An 18,988-nucleotide genomic window follows, 5' to 3' on the forward strand; every position below is an offset into this window, starting at 1 on the left:
TGCCATCAGATCATTGACAGGTGGCTCAGCAGCTCATCTTACTTTTACCTTTACGAACACCCTTTGTACACTTAACTAGAACAGGAATGACAGCGAGAGAAGTAACAATACAGTAACAATTTTGAGGCTTTGAATTTTATTTTCAAGTGTCTGGGAAACTATAGTCTCCAGTATAATTTTACTAGTATTCTTGATTAAAGTTTCCCTGACTTTCCATACTTCATTTAACATGAACAAAATGAGGTACGAGAATTTCTGATGAGCCTCAAGGCTGAACTGCAGTAAGACTGCTACAAGCATTGAGGGAGGTGGAAGGAGTGGACACAAAGCTGTTTCTGAAAGAGCAGGGCTTCTAGGAAGAACTTGCAAAGCATAAGATTAACACTTAATAGCATTTACCTGCAGCAGGTAGAAGTGATTCCGAAATGCCAAGATCTATTGGAAGAACCAAGTTTTTCTTCCCTCGCTATTGCCTCACCTTTGCTTTCCCTTCAGCGACTTCCTACTAACACCTGAAAGCAGATCTACATTAATTCACTTAACCCAGCATATCCATGAATCACATTATCTCACATCCTGGTGATAAGCTTAATGAGCTGTCATGGTTTAACCCCATCTACATTTAAAACAGGAGTTAAAAAAAAACCCAAAATGAAGAACAGTATCACTGGTGTTCGTTGATTAACTGATATCTTAATAAAATGGTAATGGCATCTATTTCCATCACTCAGTATGGATAATGGATCAATACTTGAATAAGAAGCTCTAAAGAAAGGCAGGAGGATATAACCATCTTGTCTATACACAACACCACGTAGCTTTTGCACCATTTTCTGAATGTACATTTCTCATTCCATTGGCATAATGAAAAAGGCCGTGCACAATGCCAGCAGATATTAAGGTTTTCTTCAAGGCAGCAGCAAAGCCTAACAAAAAAAAAAAAAGGCACCCTGCAAAACAAAACTTAAAATGAGCTACTGGAATTGGACACATTCCGTATACATGTTAGGGATCTTCCAAAGATGCCATTTGTTTGTGAGTTTCTTCACATATTTGACAACCTAGACACTAAAAGGAGTAACAGAGCTGATGAGCAAACAAAAATCCAAGACGACCCTCCAGCCATGTTAAATATTTATTAAGCTCTCTTGCTACAGAAGAGACAGAAAGAGAGCACAAAATAGAAAACAGAAGCAGCGAAGAAAGTACGTCTTAATTGTGTGGAGAGCTGACAGTGCAGCCCTTATGTGTGGAAGGTGCAGAATAACCCTCACGTCATAGCACTTAACAGCAAGTGCTGCTTCACTACCCAATTTTAGCGTTTCAAGTTTAAGAGAGCTGGACAATGGAAGCTTTAAAAACAAAAAAGATTAAGTAGCAGTAAGATTCGTTTTTCTTCAGTCTTTTCATTTCTCCATCAGCACTCGATTTTTGCCCTGATGAGTTTTCAATATGAAAACATGACATGTGGAGAATCACACACACAGAGTAATTTTCTCTTTAAAAACTCAATATAGTTTTAATTGATCTATACGAGCCCCTCTTCTCCCACCATCCTAACACTACTAGGTCAAAACAAGTTTTGGTACTTGTATGTAAGAAGCAGGTTAAACACTAAAGTTAATCCTTTCAGAAGGAAACACATTTTTGTGCGGAAGTGCCAGCGGCATTCTAAGTGCCAGCATTCAACTGGTTTAGTCTATCACTACTTCAAATAAGAAAACACCAGGTACACTGGACACTTATCCAGAGTTTTGACCTGATAATCCCACGCAGCAGCGAAATGTTTGGTTTTGAAAAAGAGAAGAGTTCTGTCAGGCTGTTTTTCTACAACATTTATCATGTAAATAAACAAGTAATTTTAAGTATTTAATTTACAGACACTGGATAATTCCACTTGTTCCAAACTCTACTCGTTTAAATATTTGATGTTTAAAATGAAGAGGTTCACTTAGTTCAGTCCTAAAATCCTCAGACTCAGCCTTCCATAAGGGCCCACAGTCCATTTTCAGAGATGTACTATACACGTACAAAGATCTGCTCTTTCATTTTAGAAGTTGATAGCTTTGCCAAAAGATGCTGCTAGGTTTGCTTCCCTGAAGGCTTCTGACACTGTCTGTAGAGAGCAAACACAAAAACGTACAAGTCATTAATAGTTACATGTAATTCTAGCATGTCTGTGTAACCCTGGTGTTCAACAGTCCGTTTAGAAAAAACTTACTGGATGGGCATGGCAAACTCTGGCTACATCTTCACATGATGCTCCATATTCCATAGCAAGGGCAGCTTCATTAACCATTTCACCAGCACCCTGTAATTTAATGGTATTTGTAATTAGCACAAGTCTTTACGCAGTTGTCCAGGTTCTCCTGAATCAGTAACAGCTTGTAAATAAGCATCTTTTGCTAAAAAAGGAAAGTTCTATTATTACTAGCACTTCAGCTGTGTTCTAATGTAAGCCATAAGTACTTAATTTATTTGGTGACTGTGCTCAAGCCTAGCGTAAATCTAAACATAATTCTTAATGAGAGTATTTGTTCTGTCATTACTGACAGTTGTGCAAAATCTGGGCATTTTTCCACTACAAGATACTGGTCAGATAGTACCCACATTCTCAGAGCTACAGTATACATTATCACTGCTGAAACCTCCCCAAAACTTCAATGCCCTCCTGGAAAGTTAAATAGGTAACTAGATAAACAAAAGTGCTTTACCACATCTGCACCCTCATTTTTATTTGTTGTATTTATGTGTATTTACTCAGAGAACATTTCTTTGAGGAGTCAAAAATAGTGAAATCTCCTGTTACATTTTTAGCATTCAGATCCACAACCATAAGATTTTCCCCCAGCCCTTTCCCAATGAAGAAAATTAGTCTGTCTCACACCGATAAACCTAAGTTGTGTTTCCTTTAAGGCATGTTGATTTTTAAATGACTGGCATTGTGAGAGAAAATAACTAGCGTAACATCATATTATGTATTCCTATCAGAAATGATGAGAATCAGGTTCAGAAACAAAAAGCCTATCCACTACTGTTGACAGTACATCCATTCATATGGATAACATTTCCTTTCCAGGAAAATGGAGAGCAGTTTCAGTATTTGTATACAGCTTTCTTTAAGAGAAAGATGCATGGAAGTGTTTCCACATACATCTTTAGGGGAAAAAAAAGATTATTGAAAGCTAAGAAACAAAACAGAGAGATTAGGGTCTAACTTTGGAATGAGTGGGACAGCAGAAAATGATACTTTTCCCAAATAGAATTTTCTGATTTCTCATCTTTACAAAGGATTTTTAATCAAAGTTCCATAAGTTACTGACCCCAAATTTGGTGACTGCAACATAAGGTTACCAGCTTTGCTGAAGTCTGAAGTTCAGAGAGTGGGAAAAAAGAAAACACCAATGAAAAAGCCACAGTCTGTTCAGCTCCCTCAACTTCCAGAACTTGAGTCAACAATTTCTGCTGTTCTCTCGAGTATTTGGCAGTATTCATTAAAAAAAAAAAAAAAACAAAAACAAAAAGCCACCAGGTCAGAGAAACCAATTAACCCTAGCAATTCTACAGGGAAAAAAAAAATGCTGGGTCTAACACCAAAGTAACAGAAAAGTGGGAAGGAGGGCAGGGCTGCAGAAGAGAACAGTAAATAAAAATGACTATGGTAGACTCATATCTTCCTTCTTTTTACAAGCACCACTTCTCCTAACTTGACAACTACTTTGCAACTGTGCAATACTAAATAAAAGACCCTTACAAGGCCAAGACAGCAGCACAATTTACAATACTTACTGCGCCTAAAATGTGAGCACCCAACATCCTGTCTGTTGATTTTTGACTAAGTATCTTCACCATGCCATCTGTGTCAGCATTTGTCTTTGCTCTACTGTTCGCAGCAAATGGAAATTTCCCGATTTTGTATTCTATACCCTACAAAACAGGTATGTGTTACTGGGTTAATGACCAACACAACAATGTAACCATACAGACAATGTGGTAAGTACAAGAACAGAAGCAATACAAACATAAAAGATACGCAAGACACACAGAGCAATGCATAAGAACCACCACCAAAAGGAGTATAAGGGGGTATTAAGAAAAGATTAATCAGCAAATGAACAATATTAACATCACAGAATAGAAGTCGTTAAAGAGAACTGTGATCCTTGGAGAGTGGCATGCAGCAGGGAATCATTCAATCATACACCCTAATCAATAAATGCAGAAATTCTCCTGGAAGAAGTAGCTAGATAAACTACTAGACAATAAAACCACGCCTAAGGTGGAAAAAGAGTTTTGTCTGAGAAGAAAACAAACAGTACCTCTTCTTTCAGCTGTTCTTCAGATTTGCCAACCCAGGCCACTTCAGGGTGAGTGTATATCACAGAGGGTACGCAGTTATAGTCAATGTGAACTGCTCCCCCAGCCATCCCTTCTACACAAAGAATGCCTTCATCCTCAGCTTTGTGGGCCAGCATAGGTCCAGCAACTACATCACCAATAGCATAGATGCTATCAGACCAATGAAACAGAATAAGACACTGTTTAAAAACATCCTAGCACACCTAGGCTACCTTATATAATAATCAGTTTGAAACATGTTACTGAAAACTCTAATCAAAACAGGTTAAAATACTAAATTTCAAAAGAAATACAAAGTATAAAAGAGCAGTTTCTACAGAATGACCACACTTTGAAGAGTACTAGTGACATGAAATAGACACAGTGACTTTTAAACTACAAAACTTCAAAGGTTGACTAAAAATCTTTAGTTCCTGAAATAAACAGAAATCTTGAGTTTTCCTTTCAGAAAAAGCTATATTCTGCAATTAAAAATTAAAAAGTGCTTTAGTAGGTTAAATTTTTTAAAATAAGAGTTCTGCTTAAAAAATGTAAAAAAATATTTCATCTTACTTACTTTGGAATTTTGGTTTGGAATCTGTTATTGACTGGGATTCTCCCCTTCTTATCAAGTTCAATTCCAATATCCTCAAGACCTAGGTTTTTTGTAAAAGGACGTCTACCGATGCAAACTAGGAGCACATCACAAGTTATTACTTCTGCCTTGCCACCAGCAGCAGCTTCAACACTATATAAAATAAGTAGAAAAAATGCTAAGCTGTAAACTTTCAGCATTGTTATTTCTCTGACTAGTAACTAATATGATTCAGATGGTGACCTACTGGCTGGATCTGGCATCCAAAACACTTGCATTCAGCCTGCCCCACACTTCTTCCTTGCAAGAGTTGAGGATTACAAGAGGGAGGAAGGGACAGTAACTCTTACTACAACAACTCTTAGATACAGAAATTCAGGGTATATATCCACTAGCAAGTAACATGACCTGACAGGATCAAATCTGTACAGCAAAATAATTGGTGCCGAGTACTTGACAGCCAAACTATATATATTTTGGGCTGGGGTAGGGCCATGTATTCTGAGCAAGCTTTCTTCTGGCCCAAGAACCGAACACCTGTTAGCAGCTGCCCTGCATCAGGTGCATCCCTCAAGTGCGTCGTTGTGTTTAATTGCACCCAGAACAAGTTCAGTTCATGTGCTCCGAGAGCACAAGAACCAAAAGATGGTAAGTGAAGATAAGTAGGAAGTGTGTTTCAAAAGCATACTCCTAAACCAAAATGAAACTCTAAAAACAGACTATATGAGAGATCCAACCAGCATCAGCGTGGTATGTAAAGAAGCCCAAATTAGGACCTTTACAATGGTTGAGGACAGACTATCATGAGCTATGGTGATACAGCAAATACAAGTCACCATATTAAGATTCCAGTGAAAAAACATTTAAGCTTACTTTTGTTAAGTAACATTAAGCAATTTCTTAAGACTCAAACTACAGTTTCTACATAGAGAATACGTTAGCAAGAAAAAGAACAGAAGTCGTGTATATGTATGGACTTTTACAAAGCAAATTTGCTTTATATGTTTCTATATTAGCTGTTCACCTATAAGTCTTCAAAGGGCTTGAGTGTGGCAATTAAATGACACTCTGGGGTAGTTTCATTTATTTCTGCTCAAAAGCAATAAAATCTCTGCCATGCTTATTCTGAGACAAGAGGAGGTATGGACAAAATAACCCTTCCAGTAAACAGCCAAGAATTAATGGCTTGAAAATGACTGTACGAACAATCATGGTATTTATGTTAATTATACCAGAAGCAAAGATCTTCCATGAAAAGAATGATTTAGAGTTCTGTTTTTATTACTGATCTCACTATAACAACACTGGTTTTACACTAACATGCCTTCAAATCAAGTCAATGGAACCTCTCCTGTATAAGCAATCTAGGACTCAATGAACCCAAAATTATAAGCTCTGTAAGTACAATACAGGATAAAAATTAAATTTCACTACAGAATTTAGTTTCACCCTAAATCCATTTCTTCCTGTTCAAAAAATAATATCAGACTGTATTTTTAAATAGGTTTGATGGATTGGGAGGAAGAATATATATAACATTCCTTTAGTTTTATGTTAAACACTTACGCTACATCAATTTTTCCATCTGGTTTCTTGGTAGCACCAGTAACTTTGGTGTTCAGTTTAAACTTAAGTCCCTGTTTCTGAAGAATACGTTGGAAGTTTTTAGAGATCTCCATGTCAATTCCCATTCCACCAACATGGCCCATGAACTCAACAGCTGTCACATCTGCACCGAGGCGCTGCCAAACTGAACCCTGCAGTCACAACAATATAGGTAAAGAGTTTTTGAAAAGCAAAACTTCAGATTTCTTTACTCTAATATTTACCACAGACTGTAAACTTTTGAAAAGCAGGACACCACATAACAGCAAACTGATCAGTTTTTACAAATGTTACAGTGTAAAATAAAGCAAGTCCAAGTTTCCTCAGCCTTTCCACAAAAAATGGATTTATCACTGCTTTTTTGCATACCCAAAACTTCAATGATTGAATTCATGGAATTAAGCTTTTAAAGAAACAGCTAACAAAATAATTAAGTGTAAGTTAGGTATCTTTCAGGTTACAGGTATAGAAAAATTCAAAATCAAAGAATCTGAATGTAGCTCAGAAAACCCAAAGGAAATTGCTTGTGGTGTTCTAATACCACTACAAATTCATCAAAGCAATACCACGTTAAGGAAATTTTATGCAATAAAATGGAACCACTGTGCTTCCGTATATATTTATAACCATAACCACTATCATCAGCTTCACCAACAAAACCCATATACACCCTATTTACCTGCAGTTAGCCACATCCATCCAACACACTTTGCTTACTCTTTTCCTGCTTAATGGTCAACAGGCTAAGCAATCACTAAGCAGATGTGCAAATTTTCAAGCAGTTGCAAGACCAGCAAATTCTTTTTGAACCACGTAGGTATGAGGCAAAAGGACTCACACCAAGATGAACTACAAAGACTCCGCTCCTTTAGTTGTTAGATAGAATGTGTACAATCATATCACATAAAAATTTCTTGGGATTAACTGCTACACACAAGAATTTATCCTGGCTTAACAGGAACTTCCCTTAAAAAAGGAAGTTCTCTCATCTATGCACAGAGCAGGTACAAACCTCAGCAAAAGTTAACCCCCCCCTCCCCCCCCCAAACACCCTCTATGTGAGGCCCTGTATGTTCCTCTCTCATTTCTCTGCTTAGCTAACCAGCTGCAGGAGTACTGATCCTACAAACACTTATCCCAGCTTTTCTGGTAGAAAAGGGAGCTAGCCGGCTATGAAGTCTGAACAGTTTCATTACAACTCACGCAACCAAACATCTGTTAAATCACAGCAACACAATCAAATATAACACAAAAAATAACACACTGTTCCTTTATAAATTAAAGGCCAAGTGGCTTAAATATCCTCTCACCAGCTCCACACCAATGACTCCTGCACCAATGACAACCATCTTTTCAGGAACTTTTTTCAGTGACAGCGCGCCAGTGGATGACACGATATTGTCTTCATCAATCTAATGACAAAGAAATCCACAAAGGGAGGTTTACAATCTCTTTTATATATTATATATAAAACACACAGAAGGTGAAGTGCAATCAGATGCAAAAAATTATTACACATTAAATTATGTGGCTATAACACATCGAAAAAATAGTACCACTAAGATTTCAAATACGTACAGTAATTCCAGGGAAGGGAGCAACTTCTGAGCCTGTGGCTATAAGTATGTTCTTTGTATTGATAACTTGTGTGCTGCCATCTTCCTTGGTTGCAGTGACTTGGTTTTTGCCAGTTATTTTTCCAAACCCAGATACATGTACAACCTTTAGTAATCAGAACACAGTAAATTCAGATTCAAATTACTTATATAAGTTATGCTACATTTAATCTGAATCTCACTAATGCTTTAGAGAAGCTGCTAACATGTACCTTTGCATCACGATCTGGTACAAATCACAAAGTAATTGTATACTATTCTTTTAAGTAGATTAAGAATGAAGGAACTGTTCATTTAAAAGTTTCCTAGAAGAGAAGCATTTAAATTCCGCCCTTCCGAGTCAGTCACTCGAATTAATTTATGTGGCAAGAATATGAAAACGTAAAAAGCAAGAAATTGAGATCAGAAAAAAATCATAGATATACCTCAGTATACAATCCAAACTAACCTTGTTTTGTTTAAATAAATGAGCAATTCCACCTGTTAAGGCCTTCACTGCACCACTCTTCTGTTCCATCATCTTCTCTAGATTCAAACGGATTCCGGTAACTAAGGTTAAAAAAAAAAAAAAAAAAAAAAAATCAAGCATTGCAGTGTCTTTATTTAAAGGAGCTAACCTAAACACAATTAACAGCTCTGACAGTAAGATGTGTTGAATGGCCCTACTAAACGCTAAAGGTTACATTCAGTAACTGCTATGTTAAAAAACAATATTACACTTTTCAAATATAAGTTATCTACCCATGATTCAGGGTTCAAGGAGCAGACACATGTCCCTAATCCTCCAACTGACAGATAAAGGATATTATTTATAAGTCTAAAAACTTTTCTGACCAGAAAACTATAGTAGTCAGATTTGAATGATTAAATTTGCTCATTGATGGAAACCATTTATGTTAACAGGTGCTGACTAGTTGCTCTTCACACTCACTTTCGATTCCTCTACTAGCGAAATCTTTTCCATGGGCCAAGTGATACAGATGCGAGTTGTTCAGCAAGGCCTAAAATACACACACAGAAATGTGAATTGGGACATACATTCATGATTTAATTATTATATTATCAGGAAAAAAAATGTTATTTGCAAAACATTCTCACTATTAAGAAAAAGTCTGACGTGTACGTATTTTAAAAGGTATATCTCAAACACAGAAATTGTACACAGTAGCTCTTACTGAAGTGTTTTATAAAGTTAAATATGTAACATAAAAATAGAAAATAGTTAAGTTCACACTTATGCTTTTTGCTCATTTCACCAGAGAAAATGGAAATGACTCCATAGGGATTAAAAAAAAAACAAAACAAAGGAACAGACTTTAAGTAGAGGAAAGAAAGATGATTCTGACTGACTCACAGGAGAATTTCCTTATTACCTTAGACAAGAGATTACTTGTCAACAAAAAGAGGATACAGAAAAACTGGATGAGGAAAATCTATACTGAAATCCCTGTTAAAATTTTAGCCTGTGTAGACATATGTGAGTTAAATTTTGTAGTTGAGTTGTGCTAAAGTTACTACAACTGCATAGCTAGTTGAGCTGAAGCTAGATGGCTGCGCTAACTCAGGTCACTAGACATTCAGAATTCAAAGATAAAATCAGAATAGTTTTTATAAGGATGTCTATAAATCAGCAGCTTGAAATGCAGAACCTCTATAACTGTATTTTGATTAGAAATAGCAATATAGTTAGGGAGCGATCTTGGTAAGAAAAATTATGTCTTTCACTATAGTTATCCCAAACATGAAGTTATCAGTATCTCTGCAAGGAGGACAACAGTGCAAGTCCGCGCAGACTGGCATCTAAAGCAGGCACAGTAAAAGATTCAAAGCACATTGAAATACCTGCCTTATATACACATGCCTGAGTAAAACTAATACTGTCAGAATAAGATAATTCCATTTTTATGAGTAAGTCTTATCAACTCTCTCTTTAAAATTCATTTGCCCATTTCACGTAACTGTTACAACCCTGAATCTGTAACACCCAACACTAATTAAAGACACAGCCACCACTTAAGACTTCAGCAATGAGAAAGGAAAAAAATTCCATGCCCTCTGTATTATTTTGGGTGGCTTTTTGGAAAGGAATATTTGAATATAATTTGTTATTGCCTCAGTGTATGCAGCCTATATATCCATTTCTTAAGAAATTTATTGCCATTCAAAAAAATTCTGGATAGCTTCCAAGTTTAGCCATGGGTTCAGAAGTATTTTCATTAGAACTTCAAAGGATAAAAACAAAGTACTCAAGAAGTTAAATAGATCCTAGCAGAGTTCCAAACTTTCAAAGTAACACTGTGTTGACTGACACCTCATTTTTGAGTTTTGCCTCAGTATATTAAGATATTCTGAACTTCATTAGAAGTATTACTAAAATGTTTAAGAAAATTAATGTATCATTTAAAAAACTTTTTATTTATACGGTATTTTCTCCTACCATGCTAATGGAACCTCTCTGAGCAAACAGATTAGAAATAGCAATACAGTTAGGAGGGATCTTGGTAAAAATATTATGTCTGTTACTATAGCCATTACAAACCTGGTATTACTGGTGTTTTCCTTCACCTGCTGGGTGCTAATGAGGCAGACTCCCTTCATCTAGCAACAGCACTGTTCTTACAAGGCGCTAGTTCTGAAATTACTTAAAACTGGATTGACAACGTCAAATATTAGGTTCTTCTGAATTGCTTCTTATTTCTCCTTTCTTTCAGAGTGCATGCCTTGGACTCTGCCTTTTCTCTCCCCACCTGCACTACTCCACACAAGCACTACCAGCCCCACCCTCCAGGCCATCTTTGGGGGCTGGTGAGAATACTAATTTAGGTTAGACGATATTTCAAGAGCTAATCAACTAGGCTCTTTCTACAGTCAATGGAGAGACACAGTTCTCTTCAGAGCATGGTGCATCCAACTAAAACCAGAGCTCCATAGTGCCCCTCTCCCTCTAATTTAGATTTACTTTCTCTACCTCTAGTGACACAGTTCAGCATTCCTTTAACGAAAGAACATCATCTTGGACAAAACTACAGGTTTACTTTGAACAAACTGATATGAGGCAATCAGACAGTACAAGAGGTACAACCATCTGAAACAGTTAAGGTAGACTACAAGAGATACAATCATCTGAAACAGTAGTCGTTATTGGTTAGAACACAGACTCAACAGCTCAGAATGAGAAGATAGATCTGTATGTACCTCTGGTTTTCATCCTCTTCCTCTCTCTCATCTGGGAAAGCCCACAAAACAGAGTTCACAAACAAAACATTTCTATTGAGCAAATAAAATTTTAACCCTTTGTGCTACTTACATTTATTTGGATCCTCAGCTCATTTGGATTACAATTTCAATTTTTAAAGAAAGTATGTGAATCTTGACAAACCCCTTCTTAATCTTTTTCCAAGTGATGCATATATCTGTTGTTTTTAATGAAGTTAAGACAAACTACGTACACTTACCTTGGATGGAATACATCCAACATTCAAACAGGTTCCACCTAATGTTTCATTTTTTTCTACACATACAGTCTGAGGAAAAAGAAGAGGGGGAAAAAAGAATTTTTTTAGCAATACTATGCTACCATTTCCTTACAGGATATCTCACAAATTAGAATTGATGACAAAGACCAGGGATTTATCTAGTAACTCTTCCTCTACAAGTATCTCATTAATTTCATTCCTAGATTTATTTTGTGGCTCAGATTTCCCCTCCCTCATTTTTTTTCCTAACTTAAAAACCACAAAATGGCTCTTTGCAACAAAATACCAGAAGAAAGCCACATTCCCCATTGCACCATTTATACTTTCATACAAGTTTAAGTGCTGCTGTTCTTCAAAAATCCACAAAGTTGCTTCAATTAAATACAACACTCAGTTCTGTGAAAGATGTTCCCCTTACAATTTAAAAAAACCAAACAACCCCAAACCTGCAAAAAGCAAAAAATGTACATCATGCGAAAGATTCCTAAAAACAAGTAATCACAAGCAAACAACAGATAAATGAACCAGCACAAGTTAAAACTGCATGAAGTAATCTTTTCTTTAAAGAAGAAAGCAGAACAAACCCCCAAAACCACAAACAACATTTCCCTCTCTAAACATGCTATCCTGCAGGACCCGTTGCTATAAAGTTGTGCCAATACCTATAAAGAAAGAAAAAATGAAAACCAAGTAAAGCAAAACCAAGAAAAAATAAGGTCAATACCAACAGGGATGGAAAATATTTCATCTCCTCATCAAGTTGCCAACATCAAAGTGTGCAAAGGAAAAAAACAACTGACAAAACTTCAAGTAAAAACAGATCACTTGCGGGGGAAGAGAGTATCGTAAACTTTTTTTATAGAAGCAAAAGATTTGGCATCTCCTTCTTTGCAAGGGGCACACATGTTCAAAATAATAGTTCCTTGGTTTATACTCTAAGAGCTCCAATCTGCTGAGAAGTGACTACCCAGTTGAAAGGCTTTCATCATTTCTTTAAATTGCTGCTTTTCTGCTAAAGTAGAGGTGATGGTAACACAAAGAGCAGAATTCACCGTATCAAATCACAGAAACACACTGAGACATGCTGATCCCCTATACACCCTTCCTCCTGTTTTAAGCACGTGAATGCATGAAAAATCATCCAAGGGCTTTAAAAGCTGCACTATGGATCACACAGCACCAGACTGCTCCTACCTTTACCTGATAAGGAGGTTCTGCCTCGTCCACTTTACATCGACTTCACCGACAAGGCCAAGCAAAGCTGTTGAAAAGCCAATGCCCAGAGAACATTGTTGGCAATAACATGGGATGCTGTGGTGGTGATACAAGGACTTAACACTTGTGCTAGCAGACGTCGCACTAAAGTTCAGTAATTCAGTAGTGCACACTCAGATTCTTCCATGGATGGCGTAACTATAGAATCTATCTTTTTGCCAGTCTCACAAAAACATCTCCTTACATTCCTCAAGGACAGGACAAACATTCTTCATGTTTATTCAGTGCTACAGGTGACACATGCAAGCATGTACAAGTATTTGCCCACTCTGACTAGCTGTGAAGCAGTATAACAAAATTATTTTTCGCTATGATGAAAAACAGAATCCAGGGCACTTTAACATCCTTGTATATGGTATCCTATTGTTAATCACAGATATGAAGGACCTGAGAACAGCGTTGCTCCAAGAAAAGCAGGCATATAGCCACCAAAAATAGCTTTAGAATAAATAAACATGAACTTACGTGGCAGAAGGCCTCAATCTCAATTAAAACCTGTAGCACTGAGCACCTATTTTCTCAGGTACTAATAGCTCAGTAACAACATACATCTAAAAGCAAGAATATTTATTAAGACAAAAAATATAAGTCACAAACATGGATAAAGACAATTCAATTATCTGCACTAGGTCACAGGCAGATGTAAAACTTCTTAATGGAAACTCAAACATTTATATTTTGGTACAGTTACACACTAGAAGGCTGAAAGATACCCAAAGAGACATCACTGAAACCCAGTTGTGGGAGTAATGACCAATGAGGGACAACACACAGAATTACAGAAAAGTTTAGGTTGAAGGGACCTCCTCCAGAGGCCATCTAGTCAAACCTCCTGCTCCAAGCACAGTCAACATCAAAGACGTATCAGGTGGCTCAGGGCCTTGTACAGCCAAGTTCTGAAAATATCACAGGATGAAGACTACACGCTATCTGGGTCCCCGTTCCAGTGCTTCACTGGAACTCCGTTCATCAACAGGAGTTCCTGTCCTTACCAGGTGGTCTAATCACTTAATTTTTGTCATGAAGTCCAGCTGTCACAATTCAGAAGCATTGGGATATATCAGCCAGCAGGAACATGCTCAAGACTGCTAGCACCGCCTTCTCAGATTTCAAAATAATTAAGAATAATGCAGTGCCAAGAGAGTAAGTTGGTCTCATATTAAGAAGTGAAGGTAAAAAAATATCCTGCTGAAGTCACACTCCATATTTTTGTAAGTACAGAAAATCTGAAATGCATTATGCACATACAACTCTCACAATACTCAATTAAATGACACATCATTAGTACACATCAGGTAAAAGTTGCCTCTTTCAAAAAGGCATTCAAAGACAACAGACAGAACATGAGATGAACATAAATAAATGTAAATTAGATACTATAGTATTTCTACAGACATATTTTCACCTCTAAAATTCTCACACGGCAATGGAATTCCTCTACTCATATTCAAAAAGCACATCAGTTGAATATTGTTTTTTCCTCTTTTGAGTTCCCTCAGTCTGTTCTTCAGGACAGTTTTTCAATGGCCTTTTTGTCACTGTCTTTTTTTTTTTTCTCTCCTTTTCTTTCTTGGGAGAAAAATTCCTTCCTAACATTCTTTTCCCACCTTCTCTTCCACAAGAGTATAAGCCCACCTCAGTTACCACTTCCAATCAAAAGCAAGCTGTCCTGAGCAGCTTTGTCAGTAACAGGGCTATAGACAGTAACACCTTCACACCTCCATTTCAACTTTTGTTTAATCTGGGTAAGCAAGGTAAAGAAAGATTACTGACATGTCAGCAGCATCTGGTGGCCCAAGATGTGACAGAAGAATTTCAGTATCACACAAACACTTTTCAAGTTCATTTGGATGAATATTCTGCTGAGTTAGGTCTCATCTTACCTTAAATCCAAGCTGAGCTGCTTTGATAGCAGCAACATACCCTCCAGGACCAGAGCCAATAACTGTGACATCGGCATCAACTGAAACAGAGAACATTTGAGTTACTTTTGTTTCAGCAATTAAGATTTTACTAAAGGAATACCAGTTTATCATTTCTGAAATAATTCGTGTTTGAAAGTGTATTTTTTTAAAAAGCAAAATAGCTATTAAAAATTATGCAGCTTAATAAACTAGGTTTAGATAAGTAAATTACACCTCACATCTGAAAGTAACTTTCTGGACAAAGGGAAATGTTGCATGGAGGTATTCACTCTGCAATAAAAACAGCCAGTCTTAAATTTTACAGGGAAAATAATGTAAAATGAAGTGAAGAAACTGAATTCTGCCTGACCCATCCCTCTTGCTGTAACTCCTTTAAGAACTTCACCTAAGATGTCTGGATAGTTTATTATAACATTTTTTGAACATAGCTTCTATTGATGTTTAGTGCAAAAGATAAATGCTTACTGAATGCCATAAAATCAGTAATTTATAAAGGAGAAAATATGGCTGAAATAGATATCTATGCAACCTCTATTGACTATGAACGCAGCAGAAACTATGAACTTTGTACCTAATTCATATCTCATAACCACAATCTCATTTGGAATATTAATTACCGTCACTGTTCTTATGTTATATAAGGTTCAACTTCTATTTATAGCTTTAGCCTGATATCAAATAAGGCAAATAAGCCACTATTTTTCATCTAAATCTCCATGCTGACATGGATTCCACTGTCACATGGACAACTGATTTCTGAGTTTGAAGCACTGCTTTGGTTTTTGCAATTTTTTTGGGGGGTTGGGGTTTTTTGTCCAAAGAAATTCTTCACAATTAATTACCTTGATCAGCATAGGTCCTTTGTGACACTGCACAAATTCCCTGGAGACCATGATGAATTCGATCAAAATGGCTTCTCTAGAAAAGGAAAAAAACCTTAGTTTTAAAAGTCTACCCTTGAAGAAAAATAAGCATTCAACCACACACAGACCATCACAGTTACAGTCACCAGTTAACCAAAACAGGAACATGACTGAAGCAGACACAGAGGGCACCGACTGGAAGTAGAAGTCGCTCTGCCGTTTATGTGCTCTGCAACCTCAGCCAATCATTACACCTGTTTTCATGTCAGCCTCGCCTAGGGCTGCCTCTAACTACACACACTTTCAACCCTTCATATGGGCTCTCAAACCACTTAATGACATAAATTAGACACCCACGGGAGTTTATGAAGAGTATTCTTGTTCCATAACCATCCCCTTCGGCCACTTGCTGTGAACAGGCAACATCTCAGAGGTGGTTCTGGAGGGCAAGACTTTTTAACTGTAATGGGACAGCACAGTACAGTTGCTACAAGCATCTCACGGGCCGATCATCCTGTAACTGGAGTAGAGGATGCTCCTGAAAGTACTTCTGAAGCCCCCAGTGCTGCCCAAAAGGCGGGAACCGACCCCCTGACAGCTGGCGGTTTCCAGAGCCACAAAGGTACCCGCCCTCACTCCCGACTCCGCCCGGCCGCTCCCTCCGGCTGAAGCCTCCTGCGGGCCGGGGCACCCCTCCTCCGCTCTCGGGAGGACCAGCACCAACAAATTACACGGCAGCAGGGACAAGACCCGGAGCCCACGCCTCCTGGGGCGCCGTGACGCCCGCCCGGGACCAGGCGACACCGCGGGCACCGTGTCACCTCAGCCGAGCCGAGGCCGCGCTGGGCGAGCAGCGACTCCCCTCCCCTGCGAAAGAGGCGAAAGCAGAGAAGGGAGGGAAGCGCAGCCAAGCCCCGCGGCCGCCAGCCGCCGCGCCCGCCACAGGGCGCCTGCTCCGGCTCTGCCCGCCCTCACGCCCGCTCCCGGCGAGGGGCGGCGGGGCGTGAGGAAAGCCCAGGCCTGAGCTCCCAAGCGCGGCGCGGCTCCGCTCCGCTCCCCCGCCCCGCCTGCCCGCCCAGCCGCCCCGCGGCAGTGCCGTCCCCTGCCGGCGCCGTACCCGAGCCAGCGCGCAGGAGACACGTCCCCAGCGCTGCATGTCCGCCGCCCTCGGCCTGCGCCCCTCAGCCGCCGCTCCAAGGACTCCGCGGACTCGCGCAGGCGCAGTGGGCCGGGGAGAGAGGGAGGGCGAGAGAGCGGCGGGAGGAGCGGGCGCCGCCGCGCGACGAGGCCCCCTGGCGCCGGCGGCCGCCCGGTACAGAGCTGCGAGCGGCGCTCGGGGGCGGGGCCTGAGGGGGCGGGGCGGGGACATGCAGATGAGGCTCTTAAAGCGGCAGGGCGCTCCCAGGGCGGACCTGCACAGCCGATCGTAGCCTTACCTGCCACGAAAATGAATATTCAGGTCAAGCAAAGAAGCTCACAAACCCACGTCTAATGAATCCAAAATAGAATCTGGGAACAGATGGAGAAAGTAAAAATATTTCGTTTTTCAGAATGAAACCTCTTTCATCCAAATGACAGTGAAATGTACATAAATTCAGTTTTTAAATATTCAAAAATATAAAATCTAAGATATTTCATTTTGGAAAGGATTTCGAGTGACTTGGAATAATTGCTTTCAATTTATTTAATCAGGAAAAAAATTGAACTGGAATATTGAGACATTTTTATAACCGACACAGCTTAATTTAATGCTATTTATATTCTTCCAGACTATTTGTTCGCTAGCAAAAAGGGTGCATGCCCCGCGGTCCTCTGTTATTTGCACTTCAGCACATCAGTATTTGAAAACCTAAATCCTTCGCTGCCTGTGGGGGAACAGCAACCAGTCAAGACCATTTTCCTTCTGTACCAAATTCCACCTGGTTTAGAACGTGCAATATTCTGTTCAATTTATGCTCAAAACATCTAAATGTGGCTTTAGGTAAGTAATATGCAACGTAGTTCATAATATTAATTGCCCATCTTGCCCAAAAGTGAAAATATTTTCTGTGAAAAAGAGTTTGCAAGGTTTGTAGACTTACTAATTTCTTGCATAATATCAAGATTTCCATCAGGTGGCAGTGTTCTGTTACTTCCCATACAGAGAAGCACATCACTGAGCACAAATTTTGGAGATCCCTTAGAAGGGAGGCATAGTATTCATAAATGCCAGGCTTTCTGATTAGACCAGACTTAAATTATTTGGAAGAACCACCTGGGAGAAGATCAGTTCACCCATTAATAAAATATAGTCAGATCTGTTGAAAGTGCATTAGCTAATGAAGGTGCTGGCACCTAGTAACACTGTGTGAAAGCGCCTGGGTTCAAAATGAAAGGCTGTATTCAGTGGGCAGAACTCCTCTTCTGTCTTTCTGCATAAGGATTTCTCTGATTGCACCTCCAGCAACACTGGAGACTGGATGTGCCTGATATTTTTACATTTAAATCCCTAACTCTTAGGCTGGCTAATGAGAAAGCATCCTGGAGTCCCCGATGCTTGCAGCAAAAGTATCATGGCCCCATCGTTTCCTCCCATCCTCACTAATGAGCAAACCAAAGAGAATAAAAAGCAAAAATCCTCCAGCTGTAGCTAACCGAAAGTACTCAGCCAACACATTTTAATTCCCCATGGCCTTTACCCCAGCCTCCCAGCCCTGGTGCGCAGCAGGGTACCAGAGCCCTCCCCTCTGCACAGGCAGTGCTCAGCAGCGCATGAGTATTTCTGGGGAAATTAAATTTTTTTCAGACATAGATCTAAATGCCATGAGCATGTTGTTATTGCTAGCAGTGAACAAGACCATCTTCTGTGACAAGAAATGACTCGAAGCTCTGAAGGACACGCTTTGGGCATGTCATGTCTTGCTAAGAGTGCAATGTCTGGGTAGCAAGTGCAAGAACAGGACAGGGCAGAGCAGATGGCTGCCCATCCCCGTCCTCCTCTGAGGGGGAAGCTGAATCCCCGGCAGAGCTGCTGGAAAGCCCCATGGGGAAATCTCTGCAGAGATGCAGCATCTCTTTGCACTCCCTGTGTCCCAGCTGGAGGGCTCAGCCGTGGATTCATGCTGCACCATGAAGTTTTCTCAAATTAGAGAAGATGCTGATGATTACCCTGGCCACTGAAGGGAAGGGGGCTTGTGTGGCGATTGCTTCGGGACCCAGGAGTAGTGAGAGGGTGTAGGGGACCTGGAGAAATGCAGAAAGCATCAAAGCATGTTTTGGTGGATGGGGGAGGTGGGGAGGCAAAGGGTCACAGGGG

At 39.4% G+C, this 18,988-nt stretch overlaps 1 protein-coding gene across 3 annotated transcripts; it reads right to left on the reverse strand.

The window, feature by feature from the left end:
• Positions 1-1,122: 1,122 nt before the first annotated feature.
• Positions 1,123-16,872, reverse strand: DLD (dihydrolipoamide dehydrogenase). Of its 3 annotated transcripts, XM_050915284.1 has the most exons (14): positions 16,811-16,872; positions 15,673-15,748; positions 14,789-14,868; positions 11,610-11,678; positions 9,086-9,155; positions 8,603-8,703; positions 8,117-8,260; positions 7,849-7,950; positions 6,500-6,690; positions 4,916-5,086; positions 4,320-4,509; positions 3,790-3,927; positions 2,222-2,311; positions 1,123-2,116 (listed from the first exon to the last, which is right to left on the reverse strand). In XM_050915284.1, exons 1-14 carry the CDS (start codon positions 16,847-16,849, stop codon positions 2,051-2,053), a joined length of 1,527 nt encoding a protein of 508 aa, XP_050771241.1. In that variant the 5' UTR covers positions 16,850-16,872; the 3' UTR covers positions 1,123-2,050. The 3 variants fall into 3 exon arrangements, with proteins under 3 accessions (XP_050771241.1, XP_050771242.1, XP_050771243.1); XM_050915285.1 differs by lacking the exon at positions 11,610-11,678; XM_050915286.1 differs by lacking the exon at positions 8,117-8,260.
• Positions 16,873-18,988: the final 2,116 nt, after the last annotated feature.

This window comes from Gymnogyps californianus, chromosome 1 (genome assembly GCF_018139145.2).
Source record: "Gymnogyps californianus isolate 813 chromosome 1, ASM1813914v2, whole genome shotgun sequence".
NCBI classification, from domain to species: domain Eukaryota; kingdom Metazoa; phylum Chordata; class Aves; order Accipitriformes; family Cathartidae; genus Gymnogyps; species Gymnogyps californianus.

Coding starts and splice junctions, on each gene's coding strand:
- DLD (XM_050915284.1), bottom strand. CDS start 16,849: ATGCAGCGCTGGGGACGTGTCTCCTGCGCGCTGGCTCGG. Junction 14,869..15,672: donor AAGGACCTATGCTGATCAAG/GTAATTAATTGT, acceptor TCTCTGTTTCAG/TTGATGCCGATGTCACAGTT. Junction 9,156..11,609: donor TTGGATGTATTCCATCCAAG/GTAAGTGTACGT, acceptor TGTGTATTTTAG/GCCTTGCTGAACAACTCGCA.